The sequence below is a fragment of the Carassius carassius genome, chromosome 8 (assembly GCF_963082965.1).
Source record: "Carassius carassius chromosome 8, fCarCar2.1, whole genome shotgun sequence".
Classification (NCBI taxonomy): Eukaryota; Metazoa; Chordata; class Actinopteri; order Cypriniformes; family Cyprinidae; genus Carassius; species Carassius carassius.
In genome coordinates this window covers 8282313-8297373 of record NC_081762.1, presented here as the reverse complement: position 1 = coordinate 8297373, position 15061 = coordinate 8282313, and the positions used below count along the sequence as shown (strand labels likewise).

Genomic DNA, 15061 nt, shown 5'->3' with positions numbered 1-15061 from the left:
GCTCTTTTACACAAGTTGCTTAAAGGCAGATCCACACTAATTGCAAATACCCAATATACAACACCCTTGTGTGTTAGTATATTGGTTAGAAGTTACTTTACCAAAAGTAAAGAAGTTACGTCAAGTAATGCTGTTACGCAGATTCCGGTCATGCTTACAGGCCTCAGAATAGGCCTTTTATCACCATTACAACTTTTAGTGATGGCCAAATCGGATCACCCACACAAAAGACACAGCCAATAATGGCTTTTATCAAATGTGCAACCATGTTATTAGATAGAATGGTTAATTGTACAATTACTATGTGGAGTTGAGTTGGATCAAAACAGGCATGTTTGATGTGAGATTTAATCTTGCTTACCCTTGATCACCCTTGAATCTCGAGGGTCTCGATTATCTTTGCTTGTATGTGGAGTGTCCTTGGAACTGAACAACACTTAACAGAAGAGACAGAGAACGACACAACGAAAAAAAAGAGAATAAAAGACAGCCAGATGTGCACAAACACGTTTTGCTTCGAGGCATTCTTTCCTTAGATGGAAGGGCCGAAATTGAGAAGAACAACTGCATCTTCCAGGAACTGTCAGTGGGGTGTTTTATGTTGTGTTTGTGACTATGTGTGTGTTCTCTAATGATGGGCACCTTGAAGGTTTTGATTTGTGTTTCGTAAGAGAAAAAGCATTCGTAGGTGCAGGAGTTTTCTCATCATGGAACCTTTTACCTGAGGAGACAGACGAGTGTTTGGTCTAGCTGAATGTGAATGAGTATGTCTGGGTGTGAAACAGAGAAGAAAAAATAAGAGAGAGAGAGAGAGAGAGAGAGAGAGACAAAGGACAGAACACAGATGGAGAGATACAAACTGGTAAACTGGTAAAAATAAGAGTGTCCTCAAATAGTAATGAAACAAAACTCTAAAAGCACAAACAAAATATTTGGATGAGTCAGTCAGTGCAGTGCAATACTCATTTACACAAAACATCATGTCAGAATCATGTCATGCTGATTACGATACAGAAATGCTCTGAAGGCGACCTGCAGACAATAACAAAAACAGACTGTTAAAATAAGAATGGTTTATTAAGTTTCATTCTGGTAATTGTCATTCATGATTCGTTTACATGTTTGTAATCATTCTAAGGTAAACACGATTGGTACTGTTGTTTCCAACAATGATAACTCGCCCGCCCCATTCTTACCAGCCGAAACTCTGATGCAAGCTTGAGTATTTAAATCCTAAAAATGTGTATCTTAATTCATATGAAAATGCCAAAACGCGTACACTTTCATACGATCCCCTTATAAAGTGCACACTCCTAAGACACATACGAAGACACATTTACATAGACATTCACTCCTGACATTATCTGCAGCGGTCTGAGGAATGCTTATGCATTCCATTACTGCACTGAAGCTCCGCCCTTTTTGAGAAACCCCTCCCTAAATGCCCTCCCAGCACCACCCACCAATATAGACAACAACAATCTCACACTGTCCTATAATGACTCTCCTTATGAAGAAAATGCACCTATTTCAACTGAGAGCAGAGGATGAGGATTTTTTTTGTAACTACTGCATGAATTTGCTGGCACATGAACAGAAATAAAGGCCATGAAACAAACAAAAACAAACTAAATAATTTGGCATTAGCAAAGATGAGGCAAGATCCCTCAAGAAAGCAGACAAAAACTCACAAAGTTTCAAAAAAAAAAAAAAAAGGATCAAATGATCAATAAATAACTCAATAAATTAAGTATATAAAGTAACATACTCAAAGAGCAGTTGTATATGTATCATACAGTAAAAACTACTTCTGCATCGCAAAATGATCGATATAAAACAGCGAATTGCAGTTTACTATTCAACCGCCCTTACAAAAACGGCCACTATGCTGATCAGTGGCAATCCAGTACCTCTCGATGATGACACATATGTATTATAGCAAATAGAAGTATATCTATCATCTACCGTTCATTCGGTACGATTCTCTTTCGTTATGTGCACTACTTGATGACCAAACATTTTCGGTCACACAATGTACAAAAATGATGGTCTTTGACCCGATCAATGTGCCTCTAGTTTCCAAGTTCAGCAATGGAACTAGGAAACTAGATGGAAAGCATTCGCATTACAGCTTGCAGACGAGAGTCCAGCCCAGCAACTAGCAGAAACATCAGCTGTGCCTTTCTGTGAACGATTCATAAGCCTAACACCTGAACTTAGTGACTGGCAAATGAGTTTTATTGATCTCTTCTGCAGAACTATCAATGACTGACACATATCGCAGTCACACAGGTATGGATTATGACAGAATGTTAAGACAGGATCAAAGGTCTCCAATACTCCTCGATTCCCTCAGCTGAGATCCAGCTGTCAAAGCACTGACCACTATGATGCATTTGAGCTCATGTCAATCCCAAAATGTCCACTTCAAGAGCTGCCCCAGTCTGGATGGGTTCATTGAAGATGAGAAAAGACCTAGCTAGAGGTAGAGACCTCACTGTCTAACCGGATTCACTTTTTTTTAGTTTGTTTGAGAAGAGTGGACGTTCCATCACAAAGGCAAGTTCTGAAATCGATGCATGTCATCCTCATTCGTAAGGTCCAAAATTGTGGAGACAAAGGCCACTATTTGGGTGCGGTAGATCTACAATTAGCTCCCACGTTTAGGGCTCGACTAGTGGTTAATCTGTTCTGATTGGATAATCTCCCGCACAGGTTGAACAAAAGACGATCTTTTTCTTGGAGCGCACGGGACTGCTGGCTCAGAAATATCTAGAGAGAGAGAGAGAGACGGTTGCTAGGACACAAGGAGAGCAGCGAGGAGAAGCGTCGCCACAGTGATTAACAGTCGGTCTCCAGACGGACTGCTGCCGCTGACACTCTTCTCCAGTTTAGGGATCTCAGGGTTAAACTCGTCTGAGAGAGAGAAAGAGAGATCAAAGAAAGAAAGAAAGAAAGAAGGAAAAATGTTAGTGAGCATCAAAAACCTTTTTTTAAAAGGTTTATTCATTGCCCTTTATAAAAAGTTTACAAAACAATACAAGTTGCCTTTTTTTAAAGAAGTTAAAATATTAAATTAAATGAATACTGTTGAACATTCTATTCAATGAATCCTGAAGTATTTTGGTTTCCACCAAAATATGAAGCACTGATAATAAGAAATGTTTCTTGAGCAGCAAATCAGCATAATAGAATGCTTTCTGAAGGATCATGTGACACTGAACTCTTACTGACTCCAAACTTTTGTATAGTACTATATAAAATGTGATTTTAAAGCCTACAATATGATTTTATTTCTTTTATTTCAAACTTTCTCACAATTACTGCTTTTATGTTGTACTCTAAGGTGGAAACCAATACCACATCGATAGTCTAATTGAAATGTTTCAAAAACTAAAACAAAACTAACAATATTCCATTATGTTTGATAAGACTAAAGAAATATATATTGCAAAATGTCCAAAGACTTTGACAACATACAGATATGTATATACAAATCTCAATGAGCAATGGTTAACTGTAGCTGTTTATTTCTATTTCCATCATGTTAGGCTAATCTTATCAGCAGGGTATTCAAGAGAAAGGTTGGAAATGACTGAAAAAAGAGTGAGGGAATGAGAATGTGATGGGAACATCACTCTAGACTGGAATCAAACCTGCATACCTCACATGAGCACCATGGCTCTGTGTCAAGAACACATGCATTTACCATTAAGCCACAGCAACCAAAGGAAAAAAGTTGTACCTTAAAGTTAGATGTTGACATAGATGCTAAATTATCACCTACTAAACATCAGCAAACGACAACAGGGAGCAGGGGAAATAATGATTCCTCTATGAGTAATGTCATTACCTACAGCAACTGTAATGGTTTCCCCACAGTCTTCTCCAAATATAAGGAAGATAAAACTCATTCATTCATTTTCTGTATTATTACTGGCCCCAAAGCTCTATAGCATTCTACAAGGGTTATTGATGATGAAAATAATCACTTAGAAAGAGACAGAGAAAAGAGGAAATAAAAGCAGCAGAGAGGAGGAGAGATAGTGAGAGAGAAATCTTATCTATTAAAACAGGAGATGTAATTGTAGAGAGAAGACTGGGAAGGATATCAGACAGAAATAAACAAAGAATGTGTGACATTTCTTATCTGCAGCAGCCATGCTGGATGTTGATAAAGGACACTCGGGCCATTAGAGGTTAAACAGTCTGCTGTGATAACAGACGTGAGTGAACATAGACACACAGCTCAATGGACATATCAGGGCAGCCGGGTCAACACATTATGGAAATGTCTGCAATTTGTTATTTTTGATGCTCGCAGGTAAAAATCCAGCTGGACTGGTTCTGCTCTGTGTGCGACAAAGTAGGGTGTGTTCCTGGATCAATATCTTTAGCTAGGTCTGGAACAACATTCCTGTCAAACAAATATAGACTTATATATATTTATATATTATATATACCCTAATTAGTTTTGCTGAAGGACACAGATTTGACGTTGGACAACAAGTGCTGATCCAACACTGTACCAGAACTGTTTAAAGTGCAAAAGCAAACAAAAATGTTCTAGCTGTGAATCCAAGCTGCATTGTTATATTTATGGTATTTTACACCTTTTACTGGGATAGGACAGGTTGTGTCAATGCAGCAGAAAATGGCTGATGGATTAACTAGTTCAAATTTTCTGTAAAAAAGTTTACATTTTTACTGTATTTTTTACAATATGATTTTATTATTTCAAACTTTCTCACAATTACTGCTTTTATGTTGTACTCTGAGGTGGAAACCAATACCACATCGAATGTCTAATTGAAATGTTTAAAAGTTTAAAAACCAGAACTAACAATATTCCATTATGTTTGATAAGACTAAAGAGTTTCTGTAAAAAAGTTTACATTTTTACTGTATCTGAATTATTCACCATAGCTGCCAATAATGTGGCATGGGCTGCATAGGAAAATATGCTATTTTATCAATAAAATAGCAGAAGCATTATTTGCCAGTGTAAACCACAAGTATTGGGCTCACAACAATGGTCAAAAGGGTGAAAAAAATTGACTAAAACCTACTGGATCCATGGTCTGATTCCACACACTAGGACTGTCTAGGATTTCTAAACTGTCTAAAATTTCTGGGTTTTGGCTTTGTTTTGCTATTGTTTTCATACTTGCTGAAGGTAATGACTGAAAAGTCGTTTGAGAAATAGTGTGCAGTCTTTTTACATAATTGACCAATGGAGGTTTGCAAGAAGGTGGGATCTACAGAGAACGATTAAAGCAATGCAAATACATGCACATATAATGTATGGGGACTGTAGGCAGCATATAAAAAAAAAACACATCTTGGAAAAAGAGGCTGTATGGTCACCCGACCACTTGCCAATCATTTATAGATATGTCTACAGCAGCCTTTTAGCCAAATAAAGAGGATAAAGCAAAAAAAAAAAAATTATTCTTTAACTTTTAGCTGTTTCACCTTTTTTGGCTGAAACTAGCACTGAACCTCTTTCCCTGTGACTTGGCAAGAAACATCAGGTCTCCTGGGTCTCTAAGGCTGTGTTAAACATTGGAAGTCTTTTCAGAATAGAATGATTATCCTTTGCTTTTTTGACATCCGTAACCCTATTTTATCATATCTGTTTCATTGAGTATAATCCCTGACTGGAACGCACTATTTAATGTGTTCAGACTTAAGCAGAATGAATGTTTTAATGCAGAGTTAGTCAGCACAATGATGGTATTATGGAGCTGTTGACAGAAAACAAAGTAAAACTTGCTTTCCAAGACTGCTACACATGCCATTTTTTTCTTATAACAGGGTGGATGACCTGTCAGCAATGCGTTTTATATATATATATATATATATATATATATATATACGTTTTAGGAAAGCGAATATGATGACAGCTTTAGAAGCAGGAGGGTCTACGTACAAACAGAGGGTAATTTTTTCATATGGTTTGTGTGTTTCATAAATGGATACAAGAATCAGTTTCCATTTTAATGGCCTGTGCATTACACACACACACACACACACACACACACACACACACACACACACACACACAGACCTACTGCTAGAGTGCTTTTGGATGCCTAGGGCAGTGTAAAGTGCCAGCTATTTGTTTTGTTATGTGTTTTGCCAAGAGCATATGGGCGTTGAGCCAAGCTGTGCATCCTGCAGTGTGTCCGGATGATCCTTCCTGTGAAACTGATGTGAACTTGAGTTTCTGGGTATTTGCTAGACGTACATTTCAGATGCATTCATAATAGTCACTGAACATTTACAGCTCGATTTCCAGGAATAAATATAATATTTGAGTGAGGACGAGGGAGCAAAAATTAAGAGAATGAATAAATGCATTCATTTGTTTGTTACTGATCATCCCCTGGTCACAGGACGTGATCTGGCCTAATGGTCATCCTGGCTTTTATGAGGAATTTCAGATGCTCACGAGGCAGATTAAAACAAACATATTGCTGAGAGCAAATGACCATTTGTGTTAACTAAATGCCAATGTGTGTGCAGGTTTCACATGTTTGTGTGTGTTTACTTACCAATGTCATGTAGTTTGGGTGTGACAGTGTAGTCAGGTGGACTCTGGTTAGAGTCGTCATCTGCATTAGAGGCTAGAGTAGAGAAAACACATGATCTGAGTGTAGACAGTGACCCCAAAGAATATTTGGACACTTGAGGCATTGTTCACCCCAAAATGAAAATCGTCTTAACATTTACTCAACCCAAGGCCATTCAAGATATACATAAGTTTGTGCCTTTATCAGAACAGATAAATGTAGCATTACATCACTTGCTCACCAATGGATCCTCTGCAGTGAATAGGTGCCATCAGAATGAGTGTCCAAACAGCTGATAAAAACATCACAATAATCCACAGGTAATTCACACAGGTAACTCCATCAACTAACCTCGTGAAACGAAAAGCTGCGTTTGTAATAAACAATTCGTCATGAGATGTTTTTAAATTTAAACGAGTCCTATTATTCTTAATATTCATTTCATGAGTCATTTCATCTGAATCAGGAGAGATATATGTACAAATCAAGCATGTTCAACATGTGAAAAACAGTCAAAAATCAGTTCTAAACAAATATGCCAGTGGGTTTTGTTGGTTTGAGAGCAAAAGGGGATGTACTTTTTTCATTGGAAGAAGTTTTATTACAGATTACAGCCAAAAGAAATTGTTTAATATTAAAAAGCCTCAATGATGGATTTGTTTATTTCAAACAAGCAAACTTCACCAGATATTAATTGATGGACTGGAATCATGTGGATTACTTGTGGATTATTGTGATGTTTTTATCAGCTGTTTGAACTCTCATTCTGATGGCACCCATTCACTACAAATGATCCATTGGTGAGCAAGTGACTAATGCTAAACTTCCCCAAATCTGTTTTGATAAAGAGACTGTTCAGGTTACTCTTTATTTTAAGGTCCAATTTTCGCTATTAATTAACTATTAACTGTGACTTTTGACTTAATAAATTCCTTATTACTGCTTAGTAAGGTAGTTAATAAGTTTGGTATTGGGTAAATTTAGGGTTGTATTTACAGTCATGCAGAATGTGTGCTTTATAAGTACTAATAAACATCCAGTGTGCTAGTAATATGCTTGATTATAAGCAACTAGGTTAGTGTGACTTGGTCCCTACAATAAAATGTTACCAATTTTAATTTTTGGGTGAACAATTCTTTTAAATATGAATGAATGTCCTTGTATTAAATAACAAAACAACAACAATAAAATCACGGTAAATTGCAGAAGCTCGAACAAGTGATGCATAAACTCTGTATTAAGATAATAAATTACATATACTTTGCATTAAAAAAAAGCTTGTTTTAGAATTTTTTCTTTGTATTATAAATAAATAAATACATTAATGAGAATTGTTGAATAGAGGGAATTAGGGCAAATATTTTCTAGCTTTCAGTCTGTGCATTATTTGCTTTTTTTATATAGTGTTCGTATAATACTCTAAAAAAACAAACAAAAAAACAAACCTCGCTTATAGCAAGGTGCATACATTTACTGCCTTAATATTGAGTTTACATTTTTAAACTGAATTCACATTTTCTCACTATTCCTTATTCATATAAATAACTCATTCAAACTTTAAATGATAATACACGGTACAGTATGTAAACACAAAGTATTTACAAAAACATACAAATATGTAACTCAGAATTATCAGTGATTAATGTACAGTAAATAAACTTGTGTTGTGATATTTGTTATGATTTTAAAGAAAAAGAGAGCAAAGAGTGACAAGATGAACTGAAAGAGAGAGTAGCAGATGAGAGGAGCTCTCAACACATGGCTGTGATCAAAGAGGCCACAGAACGTGTTCAAGCATTAAGTTCTGAAAATAGTTTGCTCACACACAAACACACATTAAACCCATCATCATGACCTCCTCTTGTGGTTTGCATGCTTTTTGTTTCTGCGTGTGTGTGATGTCGCTCACCTGTAGAACAGCAGACGAACACCCGCAGTCTTAAACAGCTGTGTCCGTGGTGATGGATTGGTGTAGCTGCAACAACACATGACAGCACAAACATTAACCTACTGCCGCCTACTGGACAATGACATGCACTGACATCACTTTTAGGATCTGAATGTAATACTAACTTACTACACAACCTCACGTTGTTCCAACTTGTACAATTTCTATCTTCTGTTGAACCCAGAAGAAGATATTTTGAAGAATGTTGTTAACCAAACAGTTCCTGGTAGCCACTGTCATCCATACAATTTTTCCCTACTATGGAAGTCAATGGGTACCAGAAACTTGTTGGAACAACTTGAGTGTAAATGATGACAAAATTAAGACTTTAGGGTAAATGATGACAGAAATATTTTGTGACCATTTCTGTCCCTACTCTTGAATTAAACAAGTTGTTAACTTGAATTAAACAAGTTGTTTTTGCTACTGTACCTTTAAATCTTCCTTACGTACTGTACGTAAATGAGCACAGAATAACCAACATTGCATATGAAATGAGTAGCAACCTGGTTTAAAGTGTCTCTACGCTTTATTTCAAAAGAGCAAAGCTAATGATACAGTCCCTTTAAGGTATCCAAGGCAAAGCTCCTTCTGCTGAGATAAAACACTAAATAAATAACATTGATCTAAACAGATATGGTGTACGTTTATTAAATTCTCAATTTCCACAAGCTGCAGATACCATCTGTGATTGATGAATTGGCCCCAAATGAACTCCCCTGAGCTCAGACAAAGATACCGTTTCCTGTATTCAGGTTTATATACACATGGGCCACGTTATCATAGAAATGTTTGAGTGTGATACCATTTTTCACTACCAAATAGTTGTCATGCTAACGCTAATAACCTGCCTACAGACTGCACTAATGAAGACGACTATTAGCATTAGGTGGGACATGCATCAGAAAATCATCATTAGCAATGCTCTATTAACACTCGGTTTATAGCCTGCATTAAAAAAGTTTTCAATCAAAACGAGTGCGCCCTAATTGGTAGTGATTGACCCAAATGCCAGAAAGACTGATGATCGGTGGCTACTCATAACGCCCGATAACAAGCTCCTCTGGATGACGAAGCCGTCCCTTTTTCACCAACAAGGCAGTTTTGAGAGCAAATGGACTGCTGCGAAAGATGCATTTGTGCCTGTCCTCGTGAGCTTTTTTTATTCTCAGTTGTGATTTGGTAAATGAATGAAACATGGTTGTTTTAAATAACTCGCGGCCTTGCTTCAAACCACTGCTTCGTAACAATAAAGCCTTTTAAAGATGATCACGGGGTCACAAATTGTTTTCTACACAAGTTTCTTTTGTTAACCAAATCTGTATCTGTAACCCTACACATAATGACGCTCACGCAGAAAGTTCTCACTCCTTTTATTCCTAACTCAAAAAACTCGACGACAGGAAGTGCCATGATTGGCTCGGCACTACAATCGCCACATCATGAGGGAGGATCCTGCCAAGGCACTTCTGCTAACAATGTCCCCTTGAACAAAGCAGTAAACCTCCATATGCTCAGCAGTATGCCTATCCCTGTTTAATAACCTTTTCTGTCAGTGGAGTTTAGATAAAGTAAGCTTATTGCAACCTGCAACTTGCCAGCTAAAGAACACTTTAAAGGATGATTATGTTAAATACAAGTTAAGCTGTATGGACAGCATCTGTGGCATGTAATTTCGACTTGCACCTGAGTTTGTTGACAGAATTCCTTTTGTAATTGTGCAAACATTTGCCCCAGATACTTCTACTGTTTGCTTGTTTTTACAAACTGAGGAGCAAGTCTGAAGTATTTTCTATGATAGCGTGCCACCAGATTTCCATCCACATACTCTTATGCAAATTCTGGGATGCTGCATAAAAAATTGTGAATAGAAACATTAAGATCCTCTCCTCTTTTCTTCTATTTGCAGAATGTGCACACAAACATACAGACTTGTTCAAGTATAAACTTTTTAGTTAGAAAACAATCCTCATAAACATTTAACTGCACCCCAATTGCTGAATAAATTCCCCAACGTGTGTCAAAAATAAAAGAGACTTGAGTCATGTGACTGATTAATTTACTCACAGTTGGCTAGTATCACCTTCCAGAATGCTCTAGTATGCTGCAGGCATGAAGCATCTGCCTAAGATTGCTAGCAAATATTAAATTCTTCAATGTGTGATTTATAACGTTTTATAAAAAGCGCTTCCCCAATGGCTCTAATTTACATTTCTATTTTGAGCAAATTTCCCCAAAATGGGGGATTTTTCTTCTATTGAAGGCAATTTGAAAAGTTGCTTTACTTGCAAAACATAATATATATATTAGCGTTATGTATGGGTAAACTCCTTTTTGTTCCCCGTTCTGCTGAAAGCTGATTTGTTCAAGTTTGTGTAGCTGCACAAACCAATGGCGCTTCAACCTGCCAGAAGGGGTGGGGCCGACCGCTATATAAGTCTGCCAGTAGCGCCATCTATCAGATCATTTGACTGAAGCGACGATCATCGATTCGTGCAGCTTGTACAGGGCAAGTGACATAACAAGAGTGAACGTTCGAAAGGGAACGCTTTCAGTTACTTAACGTAACCTCGGGTTCCTTGAGATAAGGGAACGAGCATTATGTCACTTGGTATGGGAACGAATCCAATTACGCCGACACTACAAGCAACAATCACATGCTGCTCTGCTAAGGGCCCTAAGGGACTTGGGCATTATCTCGCCCCAAGCTTAGCAGAGGGCATGAAAAACCAATTACCGCATGGAAGGTTAGACAGATAGAATCCACGCCTGCAGGGCAGGGATGTCTAAGTTAAAGAATCTGTCAAAAGTGGACGGCGACGACCAGCTGGCGGACGCACAGGTCTCACTGATAGATATGCCGCTGGACCACGCCCATGAGGAGGCCATTCCCCTTGTGGAGTGGGCTCTCACACCAATAGGGCATTCCAATCCTTCCGACGTGTAAGCCAGAGCTATTGCATCAACAATTCAGCAAGACAGTCTTTGCTTGGTAACTGGCAGACCCTTCTGATGGCCTCCAAAGCAAACAAACAGTTGTTCAGACTGCCTGAACAGTTTAGAACGTTCCACATAGACTCTCAGAGCCCCAACAGGGCAGAGAGTGTTCGGTCCCTGCTCGGCATCTGCACAGTCTGCAAAGGGGAGCGCACAGTCTGAGGGCGAGGAGGATTCAGTGTCCTCGTGCCTTCAGAAATTTAATGACCAAGTTGAGGATTGCTGGGGGGACTGAACCACTCGTCCAGTAAGCCATGGGCGGGTTCGTCCGGAACCGACCGCTTGAGGCCCAGATCGTCCACAGCCTTTGTGAGGATGTGGATAAGCTCCGTGTCTTGCTTCGGCTTCAGCACCTGAGGGGGAGAGGTTGCTTCGGGCTCCTCGTCGGAATCGCCCCATTCCTCCGTTTCTGACGCCACTAATGACATAGAGTTGTCGGCAGTGAAATCGTCGATAATAATGTCCTCTTCGGAGGTGCTGAATGAGACCAATCCTCTCGCAGTTGAAGAGGGGCTCTGGTCCTCACTCACTTGTGAAGCACAACGGTGTGAGAGGACGTGGGGAGGGTGGGGCACACTGTTTTTTTTTCCTGAGAAAGACAGGAGGGCCTGGCGGGGGATTGCCTTGAAGAAAAAGCATGAGCCATCAGCGAGCGCAGCCTCTGCATGGGCGTGGCCGAGGCAGGCGGCGTGCTCGCTGAGTCCGTCTTCATTGTGCAAGAGCTCCTTGCATGAACCACACTCGCGACACGACATTTGCTATAACACGGGCTGAAAATACTCTTAGAAATTTGCTCTTTTGTTTTGGATCCCAGATGCCTACAGAGATCGTTTACGTCACTGCCTCTGCTTTTTCCATGGCGGTGAGCAGAGCTGGAGCTTCAGCAGAACGGAAAAAAGGATTTGTCTCATACATAACAACAGTGAATGTTGGAAAGGGAACCACTTTATTTTCTTCAGCGAGTTGTCAAAGCAACATTAAGTTAATGCACTAAAATATCAATAACTGAAAAAAAAGACAAAAACACACTATAACTTTAACAAAAAATAAAATAAAAATGGAAAGTGCAAAAAAATAAAAACTAATTCTAGTAATAGTTTGTCAAGGACACTAAAATAACACTGCATACCAACTTCCATGACCCGACCCACTTCATGTAAAATAAAACCGCTTTTATTACTGTAGGTAACTGATATGACTTGTGAATGTATGATTTCAGACATTTAAAGAAAATTACTTTTTATAAAATAACAACCTGAAAAAAAAAATAATGTTAGAAAGCGACAAATACTCACATATATAGTAGTACTCATGACCCACGTTGAATTCATAGCCTAGCGAGAAGGCGCTGTAACGCTGGAATTTCTCAGAGAACTTAATTGGCGTGTGGGGGGCATGTGGCCGGTTGCACTCCCAGCGTTTGAAGCCCATCTGCGGGTCGCAGGTGCGATAGCCTCGGTAACTGACCATATAGAGAACATACTGCTCAGCCACACCACGCTCCAGCGCCCCCCGCTGACTATGGTTGTAGTGTGGACAGTAGATGTCCAGGTAGTCATTAACACTGACTTGTACAGTGTAGCCCTCTCTCCGCAAGCTGAAAGAAAGAGAAAGGAAGGAAGGAAGGAAGGGGAAAAGAGAAACAAACAAAACATTATCATAAGAATACAGTGTTTTTGCTATTCTAGTGGAATCAGTGTCATATTCTTTGGATTTTCTTATGGATAGGAAAATTTAAGAATAGTGGAAGATTTATCTCATTGACCTTTTTAAAACGTTTAAGTCCTGCTCGAATGGAAAAGCAGTTATATTTCAATGCTTTGTCACAGCACATTAAACCAGATCATTTTTCATGCTTAATGCGTGCGAGGCACCGATCAAACAACAGGGGGCAGTGTTTCATTTCACGGCGACCCTACTCATTTGATTCTCTTTGTCTCGCACAAGCTCACACAGAAAAAACGTGCTAATACACACACTCGCGCTCTTCTAGGCCAGGTCCCACAGGAGATTATTATTCAATTACAAAACGAGGATCAGAAATGTCACCCACTCCTTCTCCGTTCCTCTTCAGCTAACCCCTTTCTCCTCGGTTTCTGTGTCTTTCTTCACACTTCCTTTCTCTTTTTTTAAAACACTTTCTTTACTACTACACATGCAAGCTGTTTTTTCTTTTTTCTTTTTTTCTAAAATGCGCATTATTCACGTGTCCTCTTTATAGCTCTGCTCCTCCTCTTTTGCTCACCGTAACTGCTTTCTTTTTTCCTACAGCTTTTCCCCCCTCTTTTTTAATCAGTGTCTTTCTTAGCCTTTTATCAATACACAACAGATGGCAATCACATCCTTGATTAGGGCTTTCTCTCTCTCTTGCTCTCAAACACACAGACGGAGTGAAAGATTTTTGTCATGCAGTGTGTTTTGGGGAGTGATGCCTCAAAGCTGCTATATTTAGGGAGAGGGAGCAGGCAAGGAGTGGAAAAGAGGAAGATAAAGGGAGAAGATGAAAGAGTGAGGAAAGATGAAATGAGAGTGTAGGAAAACAAAGGATGAGATGGGCACGGAGAGGCACAGAATTGGAACACTGATGTACTTGACACTCCTGAAGATGATGATGTTAAGATAGGTGTGTGTGTGTGTGTTGGTCAGGTTTTATCTACACTGCAGGGACCAAATGTCCCCAAAAGGGGAAAAAAGACTAAAATGTCACAGTGTGAGCACCAGCGAATAGCTCCCATGAGGAAAATAAAGATACGTAAGTAATGTCCCAGGATTCATCTCATAGGGTTGGTTGATTGAATGTCTAGACAAAGACACTAAAATTTAGAAGAAAAAAAACTCTTGATTTGTTGAACATCACGTAATTACAAACCTTCATTTGTTATTTCATAGCTGCGATGACTTTATTATGATTCTAAAATGTGAAAAATTGCTATGGTTAAGATTGACTGGTAGTAAGCTAGGTTTGACCTAAGTTAAGTCTATTTTGCTAACTTACACTGAATTAGACTTCTGTCATATTCTCTGCCCTTTAATGTCATGTCATCAAACTCAAACACATAAAAGACAGTGAGTTTATCTGATCGGCCAAACATGTTGGGTTCATTCACCTGACTCGCCATTTTGCCAAGTCTAGAGCTGTTACAGAATTAAGTGTGATTTCTTGTTTTCAGTAATATTTTTCAGGTCATAGTACAATGATGTGTGGTACATAAAAAAAGCAAATAAAAACATTTTCAAAAGTTTATAAAAGTTTGTATGCATAAATTTAGAAGTTAATTTAAAAACATGTTTGCCTACTTATTTAAATTTTTTCTGAGTGTTGATTATTATAGTTAAAGGAGCTATGTGGAGGTTTTTACTTAAAAAAAATCTTTAAGATAGAGTTTCCCTATCAAGGGAACTTCGAACTGCGTCCTCTGAGGGGACACTATGGGGAACACCTCGTCGTGACCCGTGTCTGAAGCATACTTTGAAAAACGCCAACGTGATGGCCGGCGACAGCCTCTGACGTCGCTACCAGCGCGACTATAAAGACGCGCCT

At 38.8% G+C, this 15061-nt stretch overlaps 1 protein-coding gene across 1 annotated transcript in view; it reads right to left on the bottom strand.

Annotated features, from left to right (window-relative positions):
* Positions 1 to 1064: 1064 nt before the first annotated feature.
* The window catches only part of LOC132145141 (ephrin-A3-like), a 97751-nt gene continuing 83754 nt past the window's right edge, over positions 1065 to 15061 (bottom strand). The window contains exons 2-5 of the mRNA XM_059555919.1: positions 12816 to 13117; positions 8485 to 8550; positions 6558 to 6629; positions 1065 to 2916 (exon numbers count right to left, since the gene is read on the bottom strand). Of these exons, the coding sequence (XP_059411902.1) occupies positions 2798 to 2916; positions 6558 to 6629; positions 8485 to 8550; positions 12816 to 13117 (559 nt within the window). The 3' untranslated portion in view covers positions 1065 to 2797. The remainder of the gene's footprint in view (positions 2917 to 6557; positions 6630 to 8484; positions 8551 to 12815; positions 13118 to 15061) is intronic.